Raw genomic sequence first — 20,118 nt, 5'->3', positions numbered from 1 at the left:
GATTTCTCAAGGCAATGGGGTTAAATGGCTAGGTAATTATTAAGTGTCTGAGGCTGGATTTGAACTCAGGTACTCCTGACTCCAAGGCCAGTGCTCTATCCACTGCGCCACTTAGTCACCCAGTGACATCTTTTTATAAAACAATTCAGTACCAGTTGAGATTTTAAAATAACCCAAAGTACAGGAAATGCCAACTTAAAAGCAGGACAGTTTTGTTTGGGGAGTATGAAAAGCAAAAGAGAAAGATATTTTCTAAAGCCTGGCTTAAAGAAGGGAACCAAAAAAATAGTTTAAAAACTAACCCACCTTGGCATCATATTCAGATCCTTGGAGCTGTTCTGGTGAAGCATACAGACTAGTACCCACTCCTGAAGTATGTGTCAATCCTATAATTTGAATATTTTTATTATCAATATCATTATTATTATATTGGGCTTAATTTTTGGTCACTTTTTTTTTTTACTATCCTAGTTTGTCATTACCACAGACCTTCACCAAAGAATTGTTGACTTCAGGAGATTATAATTTCCAGAAGGTCATATTTTAATGCTTCCATTATTCTTAGTTTTATATGAATAGGTACTTCTTCCTACACATATACATTTTATAATTCTCCCTGTCATTTAGTACTAGGTGTAAGAACTAGTTGCAGTGGCAATAAAATTCATCACCCTGAGGATAACCTAGTGATGAACCTCTGAACTTGGCCAGATCAATCTTTAGGTGACAAATAGTACATCCTTTTCAACCTAGCAGGACCCAGCCTTTGATCTGTTGGCACAGTCTTCAACATCTCAGGGTTGCTCTCTGCACTAGAAATCACTGGAGCAAGCAATTTTTTTCAAATTTTTTTTTACCCCCAATTACATGTAAAAAAGCAGTTTTTAAGATTTGGTTTTGTTTTTAAATCTTGAGTTCCAAATTCTGTTCCTCCTCTTTCTCACTCCTTCCTCTTTTCATTCCTCCTGCCCAAAGATGGAAAGCAATCTGATATGGATTATATATGTGCAATCATATAAAACATTTCCACATTAGTCATTCTGTGTAAGAAAACTCAAACAAAAAAAAAAAACAGTTAAAAATAGTCTACTTTGGTCTGTATTCAGACGGAATCATCCTTTCTCTTGAGGTAGACAGCATTTTTTATAATGTGGTTGTCCTGGATCATGATATTGCTGAGAATAGCTGTCATTCACAGTTGATCATCATACAATATCGCTTTTCCTGTGTACTAAGTCCTTTTAGTTCTGCTTACTTTACTCTGCAACAGTTCATGTAAGTATTCCAGATTTTTCTGAAAGTATATAGCTCAACATTTCTTATAGCACAACTGTATTCCATTACAATCATATCACAACTTGTTCAATTATTTATCAAGGGACATCCCCTCAATTTCCAGTTCTTAGGAATCACAAAAAGAACTGCTATAAATGCCCTTGTTCAAATAGGTACAAATATTCTTTTTCTCTCCCCTGCCCTTTCCTTTTTAGGATACAGACAGCAATAGAATTGGTGGCTCAAAAGATATGAGCAATTCTATAGCCTTCTGGGAATGATCAAGAAAGGCAATTTTTAAAAAATTTTATTTACTTATTTTTCAAATTACATGCAAAGATAATTTTCAACAATCATTTTTATGGTAAGATTTTGAGTTTCACATTTTTCTCCCTCCCTTTCCTCCCCCTCCCCCTGACAGAAAGCAATTTAATATAGGTTATAAAACTATTAAACATATCCATATTAATAATGTTATGAAAGAAGGGAAGAAAAACAATACAAAAAAATGGAAAATAACAAGTTCTGATCTTCATTCAGACTTCATAGTTCCTTCTCTCAGCATGGATAGTGGGAAGGCAATTATTGCTGCTTAAAAATTTTTTTGGAAGACCATATTTACAAATCACTTTTAAAAAGGTTTTTTGACAACAGTAAACTTACTTTTTCCATTTCTATTGGTCCATTCTGTGTCTTTCTGAATGATGTCTGCACAAGCTAGACCAAAATCTCCTATTCTTACATGATGGTCAGGGCCTTGAAGAAAGATATTTCTGGGCTACAAACAGAAAAAGTAATTCAATACCTTGGATTTCTATTTCATATGTACCTACACATACATAAATGTATATATGTATTAATGTGAAATTTGTAAATACTTAAAGGTTTGCAAAGCAGAAATAGCTAATTTCATTTTCTCAACAACCCAATGAGGAAGATGCTATAGGTATATCTGAGATATGGTTTGATCAAGGAAGAGTGAAAATCACAGCTACTAGTGTTGGCAGTCATTATGTTTTTATCTACTACATCACAATATTTGACTCATACAGAGCTACAATCCATTAAAATCACCAGTAAAAAGCAATTAAAAAAAAAAACAACCTTTGTAGAACTTTACATTTATTCCTATTAAGTTTCATCTTATTATATTTGATTCATCACTTAAGTATAATCTAAATTTTCTTTTTATCCTGACATCCCCTGCCCCTTCCATCCAGTAATGCTGATAACTCTCCAAATTTCTTGTCATTTGCAAATGAGACAAGCATGCCTTAAGTAGCTTTATTCTATTTGCTTATCAAAATGTTCAAAAGCACAAATCCAAGAATAGATTTCTGGGCATTCTACTTATTACAGGTCTCTCCAAAATCACCTTGACTCATTACTGACCGCTCAAGGGATATGGCCATTAAATTAATTCCAATATCTATGCTATAACCAAGTCTTGTTGGCAAGGAGAGATCAGGAGACAAATCAAATGAAAAAAATATGAGTTTAAAACATCTTTCATGGATTACACAATGAAAATAATTACAGGAAACAATTCAAGCCTAATAACTCACTGTTAAAATTATTCATGTATTATTATGAAATAAAGAGAAATGTTCCACTAAAATCTAAAATAATTCAGTTGATAAGTTTCCTTGTCTAAAACACAGTTTGTATATTAAAATTGACATTCTGCAATCAAACTTTAGCTCCACTTTTTTTATTTTATGAGATGCTTGCCATGTAGCTGAATTAGATAAAACAACTGTTGCTCATTTTACAACATGCTAATTAAGAATCTTTTGACCAGAAAGGATATCATCTGAAAAAAAATCCATTCAAGAATGACTAATTTCAAAAATTCCTTTTGGGGTACCACCAAAAAATTATTCCCCATAAAATTATAACCTAAATATAAATTCTATTTTGTTTATAGCTACAACTTTAAAAGTAATAATTCCAAAACTGTTCCAGAACCAAATTGAATCATCATAAAGAGTTTTAAATTGACTACATTCCACAACAATTTCTCCTGAACTCTAATTTGTCACTGTCTGAAAAGTTGTTTTAATTATGGGAAATATAACCAAAAGAGGAACTAGAGGTCCAGTAGCAGACAGAGCTTCTTCTACTGAACCAGTAAGATCAAAAGCCCTTCATACCAAACTCTATGAAGCCATCATGAAAGAAGACTGTATAGCCATTGAAACTCTGCTAAGAAGCCACCCTGTGAACCAGCCAGTGACTGTTCTGGCCAATTCCACATGTTACAGATTACTTCTGAACCAGGTAACCCTTTTTTGTACAGATAGAGGGAAAAAAAAATTACTAGAGTTTGCAGGAAGTTCATTTTTTCAGGACCCAAGCTTCCTCTTCTTTTCTACTCTCCATCTCATCACCTTCCTTTTTTCTTTGTTTAACTCCAGGCTCTAACAATGGCCCTTTTCATCAAGACTACATCTGTGGTCCCATCCTATCTCCTTCTACTTCTTCCAGCAGACCAACCCCATAATCACTTCCCTCGCTCTCTCTCTAATCTTTAGTCTCTTCCAATGGCTCTCTGCTTGTTCCCTATAAATGTCCCCAGATATCCTCCACCTTTAAAAACCCTCCCATGATCCTGCTATCCTCTCAAGTTTACATTCTAATGGGCAAGATAACACACAAAAACACTATACGTCCAAGACAGAGTGTAGAGGGAAGAGTGTGGAAGATTGGGAAAGGCCTGTGTAATGCAGTTTAAGCCATATCCTGAAGGAAGTCTGGAAGTAAGGAGAGAGAGAGAGAGAGAGAGAGAGAGAGAGAGAGAGAGAGAGAGAGAGAGAGAGAGAGAGAGAGAGAGAGAGAGAGAGAGAGAGAGAGAGAGAGAGATTATTTTAAGACTAGGGGACAGCCAGTACAAAGGCATGGATGGTGTTGGAAGGTGAAGCAGAGTAATGAGACGGGAAGCAATGAAGCAGAGTAATGAAACTAGGGGAAGAAGCCAGATTGTTAAGGGCCAAACATAATTGATCTTGGAGGTAGGAGGGAGATATTGGAGTTTACAGAGTAAGAAGGTGACATAGTCTGACTTACACCTAAGGATAATCATTTGAGTTGCTATGTGCAGGATGAACTAGAGTGGGGAGAAATCTGAAGCAAAGAGACCAATCAGAAGACTATTGTGATATTCTGATGCAGAGATGGGTATGTACACAAGAGATACTGTTATTGCAGAAGGAAAAAGATTTGACAAAAGACTATGTATAGTGAGTTTGAGATGAGGAAGAAGGGAAAGGAAATTCTCAGGAAATCTCAATTTTTTTTTTAGTTAAGTATGAGGCAAGGTCATCAGCTAAGAAGTTTGGAGGAAGGGAAACCAGAAGCATTTGGAGGGGGATGAAAAGGTTGTCAACCACTTAGAGGGATGTAAAAATATTGCCTTGCTACAGTGAGGGCCCAGTTAAAATTATGTAATATAAATCTGTAGTGAACCCCAATAACTATGGCTTTGTGTGGGAATGGAGGTCACTGTGAAAATGAACAAGTGTTAGGGGTGAGGCACAGAAAACGATGATATGAGAAAAGGTTATGCTCAAATAAAGGACTTATGGAGCTCATGAACATGGTAGTGGTGATACAAGATCAAGGATATGACCCATCAATCTCTGTAGGAGAAGGGGGATGAATGAGTGGATTATGGAAACTGAGTAAATTTAGGAACTGTAAAGATAGGGTTTCTTGAGGAAACAAGTTGAAATCATCCAATATGAGGAGTTGGGTAAACCAGGTACTGCACTCACTGAGGAAGCAAAGAATATTCAGACTCCCATTCCCCCTGTCTAGAGCCATGACCAGGGACGAGTAAATGTGCAACCAGTACTAAAAAGGGTGAGCAGGAATGCAGTGACATTAGGAGGATCCAGATCTCAGTGGGTACCAAAAGATGGAAGAAATCAGAAAGAAGGTTTAAGAGGAATTATTGAAAGGCATTTGAGACAGAGAGCATACCTGAAGGAGCTGGTGGTCCATGTGGGTGGGGGACGTAGGTTTTCAGCAGAAGATATTGAAATTAGCAGCTGGGGATGGAGAAAATAAGGACTGCAAATTAGAAGTTAGGTATTCAGAATAACTGGGATGGAAAAAGCATAATCATTAAGGAATGATTCTAGGCAAAGAAGCAGTGGATGAAAAGAGATCCAATGCACTTCCGGCCAAGATGGCGTATAGAAGACAGGCATAGTTCTAAAGTCTCCTGATCTTTCCCCATCTATCATATGAAACAAACCTCTTAACAGAAATCCAACCCAAAACCGAGAAAGAAAAGCCAGTAGAAAGAACATCGACCTCAGGATTTGTCTCCCTCAGCATCATTGGACAAATTCAGGCAGGTGAGTCTGGGTACAGAGGTCAGATCAGGCCCGGGTCAGACAGATTAGCTGCTGAATTGGAGCCAGGGAGTCTGAGAGCCCGAGAGCCGGACCTGCTGGATCAGTGGTGGGGTTAGACTGCGGAGGCTTGAGTCAACTAGGCAGCAGAGGCGCGCTGACCCTCTGGAGAGGGCCAACAGGGCTGGGGGGAGAGTTCCGTGCAGGATAGCTGTGGACACACCATCCCTGGGCTCCTCTGCTCTGAGGAACTCAGAGTCCAGGCCTCCATTGCTGCTGAGGCCTCTCCCTGGAACAAACAATTGCAGACTACTTCTGCCTCAGGCCCAGCTGAGGAATGACCTCAGGCCAGGGTAAAGCCCACCATTGATTGAAGGCAAAAGGATTCAATAGCTTCATCCCCTCCCTTCAAGCTAAGGGAGTAGGCCCCAATCAATGTCACACACACTCCAGAGAAAGCAACAGCACCTCCTACTGGCCATCCAGAGAAACTGCACTCAGTGAGTAAAGCCTCTAGAGATCCCAAGCCCCTGTGAACCAGCCCCTCCCCAACCCAAGGTCTTAGCAAAATGAAGAAGGGTCAGTGGAAATGTGGATCCATAGAAAAATTCTTGGAAGGGAAACACCCTAACTCAGAGAGACCTAGAACCTCTGAGGAGAATACAATCTGGTCTTCAGCCCAGAAAGACTTCCTTGAAGAAATAATGAAGAAGTTTAAAAATCAACTGGAAAATTTGGGAGAGACAATTAATACCTTGCAACAAGAAAACAAATCCTTAAAAAATACAATTGGACAAATACAAAATGAAGAATGAATCTCTCAGATCATCAATTGGATAAATACAAAAATGAGAATAAATCTCTCAGATCCTCAACTGAGCAAATGCAAAAAGAAAATAATTCTCTCAAAACCTCAACTGGTCAAATGGAAGGCTCTATCAAAAGTAGAATTGAACAATTGGAAAAGGAGTTGCAAAAGGTTAATGAAGAAAACTCCTCTCTAAAAAAAAGAATGGAGTCTGTAGAAACTAATGACTCCATGAGCCAGCAAGAGCCAGTTAAACAAAATCCAAAAACAGAAAAAAAATAGAAGAAAATGTAAAATTCCTCATCAGCAAAACCACTGACCTCAAGAATAGGTCAAGGAGGGGAAACCTGAGAATTATTGGACTTCCTGAAAACACTGAAGAGAAAAAAAGTCTGGACTTAATATTATAGGATCTAGTGATGGAAAACTGCCCTGATATCATGGAACCAGAGGGCAAAGTAGTTACTGAAAGAATACATGGATCCCCTCCAGAAAAAGATCCTAAAATGAAAACACCAAGGAAGGTTGTGGCCAAATTCCAGAACTACCAGATAAAAGAGAAAATCCTGCAAGCAGCCAGAAAGAAACAATTTAAATTTCAAGGAGCCACAGTAAGGATCATGCAGGACCTGGCTGCATCAACATTAAGGGATTGAAGGGCCTGGAACCAGTTATTTCGAAGAGCAAGGCAAGTTGGAATGCACCAAAGAATCCACTATCCCACAAAGCTGAACCTTCTCTTCCTGGGAAAAAGATGGACATTTAAAGAAATGGAAGAATTCCAAAAATTCCTGATGAAAAGACCAGAGCTAAATAGAAAATCTGGACATCAAACAGGACGTTCAAGAGACACATGAAAAGGTTAAAAGGGGGGGGCAGAAAAAAAAAACTGCTAACCACTAAGTTGAAACTGGCTATATTCCAGCATGGGGAAAAAGATTCTCATAAAATCTTGAGAACTGTAACTCTAACAGAGAGAATATGCCTAGCCAGAAGTGGTGGACATTCATGACCTATCCATGAGACTGCTATCCAATGGGATATAACTGGTTTTAACCCCACTGGGGAGAAAGACTCTAATAACTCTCAAGAATTTTAACTCTATTAGATAGAATGTACTTAGCTGGAAGTGGCAGATACTCAGAATTTTCTATGACTCAGCTAGAATGATCTAAAAAACAATACCTCCTTAAAAGGGGGGTCAGGACAGAGAAGGGGAAGAGGGAGGGGATTCAATGGGGTAAATCTCATTACACTAAGAGGTACAAAGTACCTATGATAATAGAAGGGAAGAAGGGAGGAGATGAGAAACACCTGAATCTTCTCATCAGATTTGGCTTAAAGTCAATTTACACATACTTAGTTAACTTAAAAAACATCTAACCTTTCAAGTATTAAAAGGGGAAAAGGGGAGGGGGACTGAGAAAGGAAGAGAGAGGGGGGAAAGGGGAACTAAAAAGGAAGGAAAGGGAAAGGGGAAAGAAAGGAGGGCAAAAACATTGAAGGGGTGATATTCAGAAACAAAATACTGGGGAATACAGATAAATGGGGGGGAAGGGGAAAATACAAACAGAGGGAAGAAAGCATGGAGGGCAATAAAGAATTAGTAATCATAACCTTGAATGTGAATGGAATAAACTCTCCCTTAAAACGTAAGTGAATAGGAGAGTGGATTAAAAACCAGAATCCTACAATATGCTGCTTACAAGAAACTCATTTGAAGCAGAGAGATACATATAGAGTAAAGGTAAAAGGATGGAGCAAAATATATTTTGCTTCAGCTGAAGTAAAAAAAGAAGGGGTAGCAATCCTTATCTCAGACAAAGCAGCAGCAAAAATAGATAGCATTAACGAAGGAAACTTTATCCTCCTAAAAGGTACCACAGACAATAAAGCTATTTCAATACTGAATATACACGCACCCAATGGGACAGCACCCAAATGCTAAGAGAAGAAGCTGAAAGAACTACAGGAAGACAGAGACAGCAAAACTACTAGTGGGAGACCTCAACCTCCCACTCTCAGATCTAGATAAATTGAATCATAAAATAAGAAAGAATTTAAGGAGGTAAATAAATTGTTAGAAAAACAAGATGTGGTAGACTTATGGAGGAAACTGAATGGGGATAGAAAGGAATATACCTTTTTCTCTGCAATACATGGAACTTAGACAAAAATTGAACATGTACTAGGACATAAAAACCTAATGATCAACTGCAGAAAGGCAGAAATAGTGAACACATCTTTCTCAGATCACAATGCAATAAAAGTCATATGCAATATTGGGTCAAGGAGATATAGACCCAGAAACAACTGGAAACTGAATAACCTCATTTTAAAGAATGAGTGGACCAAAAAAAAAATATATATATAATGAATTAACCATTTTATCCTAGATAATGATCTAGATGATGATAATGATAATAATGAAACAACATACGTATGGGATTCACTCAAAGCGGCTCTCAGGGGATAAATTATAGTTTTAAATTCTTACATGAATAAATTGGAGAAAGAGGAAATCAATGAACAAAAAAACTAGAGAAAGAACAAATTATAAATCCCCAATATGAGGTGGCTAGGTGGCGCAGTGGATAAAGCACCGGCCCTGGAGTCAGAAGTACCTGGGTTCAAATCTGGTCTCAAACAATTAATAATTATCTAGCTGTGCGGCCTTGGGCAAACCACTTAACCCCATTTGCCTTGGGGAAAAAAAACACCTAAAAAAATCCCCAATTAAATACCAAATTAGAAATTCTAAAAATTAAAGGAGAAATTAATAAAATTGAAAGAAAAAAACTATTGAAGTAATAAATAAAACCAAAAGTTGGTATTATGAAAAAACCAATAAAATCAATAAACCTCTGGTCAATTTGATTAAAAAAAAGAAAAAAGAAAATCAAATTGCTAGTATCATAAATGAAAAAGAACTCACCACCAATGAGGAGGAAATTAAAGTAATAATTCAAAATTATTTTGCCTAACTCTATGTCAATAAATTTGATAATCTAAGTGAAATGCATGAATATTTACAAAAATATAAGTTGCCCAGTTTAAATGAAGAGGAGATTAACTACCTAAGCAACCCTATCTCAGAAAAAGAAATTCAACAAGCCATCATTGAACTCCCTAAGAAAAAATCTCCAGGGCCTGATGGATTCACAAGTGAATTCTACCAAACATTTAAGGAACAATTGGTTCCAATTCTATATAAACTCTTTGGAAAAATAGGGAAAGATAGAACTCTGCCTAACTCTTTCTATGAAACCAATGGTGCTGTTACCTGAACCAGGAAGAGTTAAAACAGAGAAAGAAAATTATAGACCTATCTCACTGATGAATATAGATGCAAAAATCTTAAACTAAATTTTAGCAAAACGATTACAACAAGTTATCACTAGGATAATGCATTATTATCAAGTAGGATTTATCCCAGGAATGCAGGGTTGGTTCAATATTAGGAAAATTGTTAGTATACTCAATTATATCAAAAACAAACCTATCAGAAATTATATGATCATATCAATAGATGCTGAAAAAGCTTTTGACAAAATACAGCATCCATTCCTACTAGAGAGTGCAGGAATAAATGGACTGTTCCTTAGAATAATTAGCAGTATCTATCTGAAACCATCAACAAGCATTATATTCAATGGGGAGAGGCTAGAGGCATTGCCAATAAGATCAGGGGTGAAACAAGGGTGCCCATTATCACCACTACTATTCAGTATTGTATTAGAAATTTTAGCTTCAGCAATTAGAGAAGAAAAAGAAATTGAAGGAATTAGAATTGGGAAGGGACAAAACTCTCACTCTTTGCAGATGACATGATGGTCTACCTAGAGAATCCCAAGAAATCATCCAAAAAACTACTGGAAACAATTAGCAATTTTAGCAAAGTTGCAGGTTATAAGATAAACCCTCACAAATCCTCAATTTTTCTATACGTCTAGCAAGATACAGAAGGAAGAGCTAGAAAGAGAAATCCCATTCAAAGTAACCTCAGACAATATAAAATACCTGGGAGTCTATTTGCCAAGACAGACTGAGAAACTTTTTAAAAATAACTATAAGACATTTCTCACAAAAAATTAAATCAGATTTAAATAACTGGGCAAATATCAACTGCTCATGGATAGGTAGAGCTAATATGATAAAAATGACAATTCTACCATAACTAAACTACCTGTTTAGTGTCCTACCAATCAAAATTCCAAAAAATTACTTTAATGAGTTAGAAAAAATTGTAAGTAAATGCATATGTAGAAATAAAAAGTCAAGAATTTCCAGGAGCTTAATGAAAAAAAGTGCAAAAGAAGGGGGCTTAGCTCTACCTGATCTAAAATTATATTATAAAGCATCAATCATCAAAACTGTCTGTTATTGGCTAAGAAATAGAGTGGTGGACCAGTGGAATAGACTAGGTGCAAAAGCAGGAGACGATTATAGTAATCTTCTGTTTGATAAGCCCAAAGAGTCCAGCTATTGGGATAAAACTCCCTCTTTGATAAAAACTGCTGGGATAATTGGAAGTTAGTATGGAAGAAACTTAGATTAGACCAACACCTAACACCCTCTACCAAGATAAGACCCAAATGGTTACAGGACGTAGACATAAAAAAAACAATACTATAAGCAAATTAGAAGATCAAGGACTAGTTTACCTGTCAGATCTATGGAAAGGGGAGCAGTTTATGACTAAGGAAGAGTTGGAGAACATCACCAAAAACCAACTAGATGATTTCAATTACATTAAATTAAAAAGCTTTTATACAGATAAAACCACTGTAACCAAGATCAAAAGAAATATGGTAAATTTTTAGGGAAACAATCTTTACAACTAATGATTCTAACAAAGGACTCATTTCTAAAATATACAGAGAACTGATTCATATTGTTAAAACAAAAAGCCATTCCCCAATTGACAAATGGTCAAAGGATATGCAAAGGCAATTTACAGATGAGGAGATCAAAGCAATCCATAGCCATATGAAAACTGCTCTAAATCATTAATTATTAGAGAAATACAAATTAAAGCTCTGAGGTACCACTCTGAGGTACCTCTCAGACTAGCCAATATGACCAGAAAGGATAATGATCATTGTTGGAAGGGTTGTGGGAAATCTGGGACACTATTAAACTGTTGGTGGAGCTGTGAATTCATCCAACCTTTCTGGAGAGAAATTTGGAACTATGACCAAAGGGCAACAAAAATAAGCATACCCTTTGACCCAGCAATACCACTACTGCGTCTATACCCTGAAGAGATGATGAAAAAGGGTAAAACCATCACTTGTACAAAACTATTCATAGCAGCCCTGTTTGTGGTGGCAAAGAATTGGAAATCAAGTAAATGTCCTCCAATTCGAGAATAGCTTAGCAAACTATGGTGTATGTATATCATGGAACACTATTTTTCTATTAGAAACCAGGAGGGACGGGATTTCAGGGAAGCCTGGAGGGATTTGCATGAACTGATGCTGAGTTAGATGATCAGAACCAGAAAAACACTGTACACTGTAACAACAACATGGGGGTGATGTTCAACCTTGAAGGCCTTGCTCATTCTATCAGTACAACAATCAAGAACAATTTTGGGCTGCCTGCAAAGGAGGGTGCCATCTGTATCCAGATAAAGACCCATGGAATTTGAACCAAGGTCAAGGACTATTCCCTTTAATTTAGAAAAAAAAAAGATATCTTATTGTCTGATCTTGTTATCTCTTAAGACTTTTTGTCTCTTCCTTAAGGATATGATTTCCTCCTCTTATCACACTCAATTTAGATCAATCTACAACATGGAAACAAAGACTGACAGTTTGCTTTCTGCGGTAGGGGAGGGAAGTAAGATTTGGGGGGAAATTGTAAAACTCAAATAATATCTTTAATTAAAAAAAAGAGATCCAATGAAGGAGGCAAGATTGAGGTGATAAGACTGTCCAAGGTCTTCCCTTAAGATCCAACTTCATGGCCGATGCTGGTATGTTCTGGGAGGGCCATCTCACAGAAGACAGGAGCAGAGAAAAGGTATGGCCTGAGGAATCAGATCAGGTGGCAGTATAAGGTGGGCTAGCTGAAGAAATGGAAGGGAGGGGAAAGGGGAAGTCTGATACCTGGGATGGCCACCAGTTCAGCAGAGGCCTCCAGGCTTAGTGTTAAAGAGGCAGGTGGATAAGACAGAGCTGGTGAAAAGCATTGGGAAGAGGGTCCTGGGGTAAAGCCTCAGGTGGAAAGGTAATCTGGATCTGAGACAAGCATACAGTCATATATGTATATGTTGTTTCCCAAAAGAACAGATTCCTTGAGGGCAGAAACTTTTATTTTTATCTTTCTATCCCCAAACCCAGTTAAGTTTCTCATCAATAAATGCTTGATACCTGATTTACAGACTGGATCATCTTCAACTACTGGCTCCTTCCCCTCTATCTAAAAACACAATTGTGTCTTCTCATTTGGGAAAAAACCCAACAAAACTAAAACTCTTACTTGATCTTACTACCTCCTCAAGTTATCCTCCTTTATCATTGCTCCCATTTACAACCAGAATCCTAGGGGAAAAAACTATCCACACTTGTTGCTTCCCCTTTCATTCATTTTTTCAACTCCTTACAATCTGGCTTTTGTCTCACCATTCAACTAAAACTCTTTCCAAAGTTTTCTATGATCTCTTAATGGCCAAACCATTAGCTTTTTCTCAGGCCTCATTCTTGAATTCTCTGCAGTATCTGACAATATATCTACCACTTTCTTCTCCTGGATACCTTCTCTCGAGATTTCACAATACTGATTTTTTTCTTGGTACTGTCCTACTACAGTGTGACTGCTCCTTTTTAATATATTCAGTCCAATCATAATCCATGGTCTCCTACCCTAATTGTGGATATTCTTCAAGTCTCCATCCTGAGACCTTTTTGCTTCTACATTTTCTCTTTTTAAAGGTGACCTTGTCCATTCCCATGGTTTCAGTTATCACTTTATGTAGATGATGCCCAGATATTCCTTCTTTTTTCAGCTCCAGTACTGTATTACCAACTACCTGTTTGATATCTTGTCCTGGATGTCCCATGAGAATCTCAAACTCCCCAACTTTTACAAAACAAAATTATCTTTCCCCACAAATGTGCTCCTGTAAATAATTTTCCTATTCCATCCACCCAGGTTCTCAAACTCAGAGTCCATTTATATCCTTCATTCTCTTAATCCCTATATTTGAAGTCTCATTGCTTCTACCTCCATCACCTCTCTAGCATCTATCCCCTTCTGCCTTCATAATCTTTCACCTAGATTACTGTGAAAGCTTTCTAACTGATCTCCTTGTATCCAGTCTCTCCCCTCTATAATCCACCTTCAACACAGCTGCCAAAGTAGTATTGTTAAAGCCTAAGACTGACCTTTTAATAACCACCTACAGAATCCAACATAAAATCCTCTGTTGTGTCATTTAAAGACCTATACAATCTGCTTCAAGTTAACTTTGAAGTTTTATTATATATTATTTGTTTTCTTGAATTCTATGCCAAATTCTATGCCAATTCTATAAAGCCAAACTGGCTTTCTTGCTGCTCCTCAAACATGACACCCCAATTCTTCAATGGCATCATGCCTATGCTTGGGCTCTCTCCCAATCCTGCAATTTCCTACCTCCTCACTTCTTTTGGAATCCTGTCTCCTTCAAAGTTCAGCTCAAATTATCTCCTCCTCGAGCCTTTCTTAATACACCTCCACAGCTACTAGTGCCTCTTCCCATGTCACTCCCAAAAGTACCTTCTTAAGATTTTTGTATCTATTTAAATGTGTATGTGCTGTCTATCCTAAAATGACACATGCTTCTAGAGGTCATGGATTCCTTTACCTTCATCTTTGTGTACCTAGCATAGAGCTGGAATATAGTTAAGTGTTAAACAATGCTTGTTAATTTCTCCAACCATTAGAAATAACCTATATACTTTATAACTTTCATACATTTTACTTCCCCTAACAGAATGGAAGCTCTTTGAGAGGCTATATTCCATATTTATCCTTGTTTGGTGTCTAGAACAATGCTTATCATTTAGTACACATTTAATCAATTGTTTTTTGCTTGACTGATTCATCCTTATTTAACATGGTGCTTCAACAGCACATGGTTTAAGATGCAATATGTCAGAAAGACTCAAGAGATTTGGCTCAATTTCCCCTCTATCCACTACTCCCTTTTGGTTTACTATAATAAATCTCTTGATGGTTTGTGAAGAAATTCAAAAGCAATTGGTAAGAATAACATTAAATTCTTTTGCCCTAAGATGTGAGAAGACATTTCCTGCATCTGCAGTGCACAGATGGAAGACTGGGATTGTGGAACACTGCACATATTCAGACCTCTTCCAATATGTTGTTTATTTTGCTTAACAGTTTTCTCCTCTCTTTTTAACTCACGGTTAAAAGGGATGATTCAGAAAGGGATGCACTGGAAAATATGATATAAAAATAAAATATATCAAGAACACTTATTTAAAAATAAAAAAGAGACACTCTTTACTTTGACCCCACCCACTTTCCTTATTTTGAAGACAAGTTATAGGTTTCTGTATATAGTAGGTCTAAAAAAAATGAGTCAAAACTTTTAAAATAATTGGTACAAAAGTTCCATCTACTAATCGTACAAAGCACACACTACCTATTCAAGTTTTTACTGCTGACTGTTGACTCTGTCATTTTAAAAGGAAAATTTCCAGTTCCTGACAATCTCACCCACTGAGTTAATTTAGAGATCAAATTACTTTAAAATAATTTTTATTTAAAAGTATAACTATTGGAAAGGAAAATAAGCACAGTTCCTTTCAGTTACTTCTATAAACGAATATTTTTGGTAAAATGTAGCATAGTCTTCAATTTAAAATTGCAACAGTATTGTAATCATTTAAAATAATAAAAAGATGGGGTGGCTAGGTGGCACAGTGAATAGAGCACCAGCCTTGGAGTCAGGAGTACCTGGGTTCAAACCCGACCTCAGACACTTAATAATTACCTAGCCATGTGGCCTTGGGCAAGCCACTTAACCCCACTGCCTTGAAAAATCTAAAAAATAATAATAATAAAAAGAAAAAAACTTATTGGACCTAGGATAGTATAACTGAAAAATTATATTAGTAAATATATCCAACTAACCTTTAAAGTGACAAACCATAGAATCAAAGTAAACTTATTTCCTTTAAACATTTTTGCTTTTATGCAGACACAATCTTTTATTCCCATTCATCTGGCTGCTAAATACCGAAAAGCACAAAGTTTGCTCTGTTTGCTGGAACATGGTGCTGATCCAGAAATAAGGTGAGTTTTCTATAAGGTAATCAAATTACTCATTAGAATACCTTTTAAGGAAGCTGATAGGCTAGAATGTGACTTTTCTTTAGATATGTCTTGACACATTCTTTATATACAGATGTAAGACTAATAAGGGTCATACTTTAATGATTTAATTACTTCATTAACCTAATGATCAAAAGAATCTGGGTGCCTACAAACAAAAATTCAGTGCACTATAGCAATAAAAGCACAAGTCAGACAAAAATAAGATATCTTTTGACTGCCTAAAGTGTATTCAACAGTAAAATCATGGTTCCTGCCCTCAAGAAGCTTACATTCTAGTTGTATATGCTAAATGAACACATGAATAAAAGTAAATATTAAAAAACAAAATTACATGCTACTAAATGCAAGTGGGGTTCTTTTTTATTCTGAAAGATTTAACCAAATTAATGAACCAAAAGGCATTTTTCAAATATGGTAGAAAAAGTTGGTTTTAGAAGATAAAACATTTTTGCATTTCTTCTCCAAAATAAGAAATGTGGAAGATCATCTTAGTTATAACTTCGGTAACAGAGTTAGATGTGCAATTTATGTTACCTTCCATCTCAGTCAGCAGGGTGGGACGAGATTAAGAAGAGACAGCCTCAGTAATTCTATGGGTCTAAAGTTCTACCATTCTTGGTACCAGCTTCACTTAAAACAATTCTAACTGCCAGTCCTTAATGCTTGTCCAAATGCCCTATTCACTCAATTCACATTTTAAAGCTAACTTATGATCAATACATATTACAGGGACACCAGAGGTCACACCACACTTCATCTCATGCTCCTACATTGGCCAATTACCCCTGCCACTTGGACAGAACCAGTAAATCGTATTCAAAGAATCCTGACAGATATACAGAATCATGCTGTAATGTGTCTTCATATCTTATGTGAGCATGGAGCTCTGGTTAACGCTCGAGTAGACAATGACTACAAATATTCACCACTTCACCTGGCCATACGCTATGGTACCTATCCAGTTCTCTCCATTCTAGTCCAGAATGGTGCTCATGTCAATGCCATTGATGAATCATGCATGACACCCCTTCACATGGCGGCTGGTATACTGAATAAAGAGATGACTGAAACTCTAATTGCTTGTGGAGCAAATGTAAATTATACTGTCTCTGCCACTGGGAATACCGCCCTTAAACTGGCAGTATGTGCTGCATCAACTAAAGCAGGCAGGTTATTGGCAGCAGATATAAGCTGTATTCGTTTACTCTTAACTAACGGAGCAAAAGTAAATACCCAGGATCATGAAGGACAAACTGCTATTCATGAAGCATGTTTTGGAGGCAGAGAAGTAATAATTAATCTACTACTTGAATATGAGGCAGATGTTAATATCTTAACAAGAAATGGGGAAGCTCCAATTTTTATGTTTCTTCAGCGTAGATCCAATATAAGAGATTCAACACTGCTTGACAAACTCCTTTATCTCTCTTATCCTTTGAAACTGACCGACAAGCAAGGAATTCTACCTACTGGACTTCTACTACCAGAATTTCATCTATTAAAAGAAACCCTAATAAAGTTATCACAAAAACCTTTATCCCTACAGGTGATCTGTAAAAATAACATCAGAAAAATTTATGGAGAAAAATATAAACAATACTTAAAACAACTTCTCCCACTGAAGATATGGGATTCTATATATAACTACTGTGACTTATCCCAACTCCTGAAATAAAACCTCATTATTTCATAGTTCCATAGCATTTCAGCAACTCAAATAGCATCTTCTAATTAGAGAAGACTATTTGCAGCATTTTGTACATCTTGGATATACTAAGCATTGATTCTTAAACCTTTTTTCAATAAATAAAAAAATGACAATATTAATTTAATTTTGTATTTAAAGGTGTTTTTCTTTTGAAAATAAGTTTTTCATGATTTAATCTTTTTATAAAAAGAAGAGCTTTAAAGCTTTTGTCAGAAAAGTTCCAAATTCTCTATGATCATAGAGAGCTCAAGATTTTCTATGTCTACTGGAAATACAAATGTATATCATTCTGGGTAATCAAAATGTAAAGAACAAAAGAAAAGTGCAATGACTTTAAAAAATTTCCTTTTGGGGGGCAGCTAGGTGGCGCAGTGGATAGAGCACTGGCCCTGGAGTCAGGAGTGCCTGAGTTCAAATCTGGCCTCAGACACTTAATAATTCCCTAGCTGTGTGGCCTTGGGAAGCCACTTAGCCCCATGGCCTTGCCAAAAATAAAAAAAAAAAAAACTAAAAAAAATTTCCTTTTTAATTTAGCTCTCAATTACCTAAGTGAAATGCTTTGAGTTAGATAAATGCAACATCCAATTCTACCTATAAAGCATTTTAACTAGTTATAACCACATTTGCAAAGATCATTTATAGTAATGTCATAGGATAATTGATCTAGAAGTGGAAAAGGCAATAAAAGTCATTTAAATCAACTTTTCCATTTTGCAGATGATGAAATTGTGAAGTCCCAAAAAGTTCATTGATTTGCACAAGGTCACACAGGGGCAGAGTTGAGATTTTAAATCAGATCCGTTGATGCCCAACCACAGTGCACTTTGATTCTTTAATATAAGAATAATATGAGATGAAGTGTTTTTATTTCTTGTTGCCCGATTTTTTTTAACCCAATTTAATCATTTTCAGGTTCTGGGTTTCTGATATTTTGGAATAAAGGAAAGACAATTGAAATTAAATGTCCAGAGATGAAACAATTTTCTAAAGTTTCATTTACTTCAATGAAATCCTATTGTTGTAAACTCCAAAAGAAGTTATTTCTTTAAATCCTTTAGTTTCTCCAACTTACCTTGAGATCCCTGTGTACCACTCCCATGTTATGTATATAATATACACCTTCCAATAGCTCTTGAAAAATTTTTGTTGCAACACTGCCCATAACATAAGGACCTTGAAGAGGAAAGGAATGAATTATGTTTTATTTATTTAGTTTTATTATTATTCAAATAAACACATTCTAGATACAAAATATTAACATATAGCTTTATGTTTTCTACATACAAAGTGTGTAATATACACCTTTATGTAACATAGAGTAACACTCTAGTACCTTTAGTTCACTTAAAAAGAGTCACAAACATAAAGTGAAAGAGAATTCTGAGTCACCAAATGTCAAAATGCCAATGCACCAAAGCCAGTGAGTTTTAATTAACTAAAATATTTCACAGGAGAAATTCTTAGATTGTAACTCAGAGATTATTTACTCTTATTTAATACATGTGGTAACATGCTTGGTTATATCATTTCCCAGGTCACAGACTGGAAGCAGCAAACTTCTCTAGGGAAAGATAACGTTAGCTGTCATTTTTGAAAGCCTGTGAGGAGGGTGAAAATATATAAAAAACAAAGCCACTTGAACCTGTTTCTATCTCAGCTACTCCTGCAGCCCTGGCTCCAATCTCATTTTCTAGTTTTATTAGATCTTACTATTCTTCATGCATTCCAAGGTTCGGCCAAACTAATTTTCTTGCAGTTCCTCAAACACAACACATCATCTCCCAACTCCATGCCTTTGCACTGGCTGAGTCTCAGTCTGGAATGCTCTGCTTCTTCATCTCTGTTTCTTAGAATCTTGTTTCCTTTAAAGTTCAGTTTCAAATACTAAATCCTATATTTGGTCTTTCCTGATGCTTGAAGAATAACTGATAGCTATTATGACCTTGAGCCACCAAATAAAGGTTAAATAAACATTCTCTTTTACTTGTGACTTTTTTTTGGGGGGGGGGGTTAACATTCTCTTTTAAAGAAGTCAGGGAAATAGATAAGGTAATTTATTACTACAATTATTAGTAAGGTTATGTTAACTATCATGCTAATCACAATAAACCAAGTTATATACTTATGTATTATCTTTTTCACAATTACTATTTAATAGCATGACAACAATAACGTTTTTCTAGCACTTTCCTATCAATAATATTACAAGGAGAAATTGACCATGTTTTCATCCAAAGATGAATCAGAGAAAGCAGAATCAGTATTTAAGTAAAGGAAAAGGACATAAGAGGTGACTGAATCTAAGCCCTTTATTTTACATAGAAGGAAGCTTAAGTAATTTGCTCAGGGCCACATAGCAAAAACAAATGAATTTATTAAAATAATGAAATTCTCAGTGGATTTTTAGACAAATAATTTTCTTTGAAATAAATTTTAAAAGTATCAGTGAGTCTTAAAATCTCTAGAACTTTAACAAATTATTCTACTACCCCTGTTAAATCCATTATTTAGTCACTTTCACACACCACATCAGCCCAGAGTTTTATATCACTCCTAACAATCCAGGGGTTTTTAACTTATATTCTGGTGAAAACCATAGATGGATTTCTTCTGAAAAT

At 36.1% G+C, this 20,118-nt stretch overlaps 2 protein-coding genes across 4 annotated transcripts in view; one reads left to right on the top strand and one right to left on the bottom strand.

Moving 5' to 3' along the window:
• The window catches only part of EIF2AK1 (eukaryotic translation initiation factor 2 alpha kinase 1), a 39,747-nt gene that overhangs the window by 6,482 nt on the left and 13,147 nt on the right, over positions 1-20,118 (bottom strand). For both annotated transcript variants that reach the window (XM_074208173.1, XM_074208172.1), the window contains exons 11-13: positions 18,573-18,673; positions 1,939-2,053; positions 307-386 (exon numbers count right to left, since the gene is read on the bottom strand). In XM_074208173.1, the coding sequence (XP_074064274.1) occupies positions 307-386; positions 1,939-2,053; positions 18,573-18,673 (296 nt within the window). The remainder of the gene's footprint in view (positions 1-306; positions 387-1,938; positions 2,054-18,572; positions 18,674-20,118) is intronic.
• On the top strand, positions 3,266-19,455 carry ANKRD61 (ankyrin repeat domain 61). Of its 2 annotated transcripts, none has more exons than XM_074208175.1 (3): positions 3,266-3,555; positions 15,656-15,750; positions 19,035-19,455. In XM_074208175.1, the coding sequence occupies exons 1-3, from the start codon at positions 3,340-3,342 to the stop codon at positions 19,063-19,065; spliced, it is 342 nt and encodes a 113-aa protein (XP_074064276.1). In that variant the 5' UTR covers positions 3,266-3,339; the 3' UTR covers positions 19,066-19,455. The 2 variants fall into 2 exon arrangements, with proteins under 2 accessions (XP_074064276.1, XP_074064275.1); XM_074208174.1 differs by lacking the exon at positions 19,035-19,455 and adding an exon at positions 16,522-17,605 and having other exon boundaries at positions 3,267-3,555.

The sequence above is a fragment of the Macrotis lagotis genome, chromosome X (assembly GCF_037893015.1).
Source record: "Macrotis lagotis isolate mMagLag1 chromosome X, bilby.v1.9.chrom.fasta, whole genome shotgun sequence".
In the NCBI taxonomy this organism is placed as follows: Eukaryota; Metazoa; Chordata; class Mammalia; order Peramelemorphia; family Peramelidae; genus Macrotis; species Macrotis lagotis.
The sequence above is the reverse complement of the archived record's forward strand: the minus strand, read 5'-3'. Positions and strand labels throughout refer to the sequence as shown.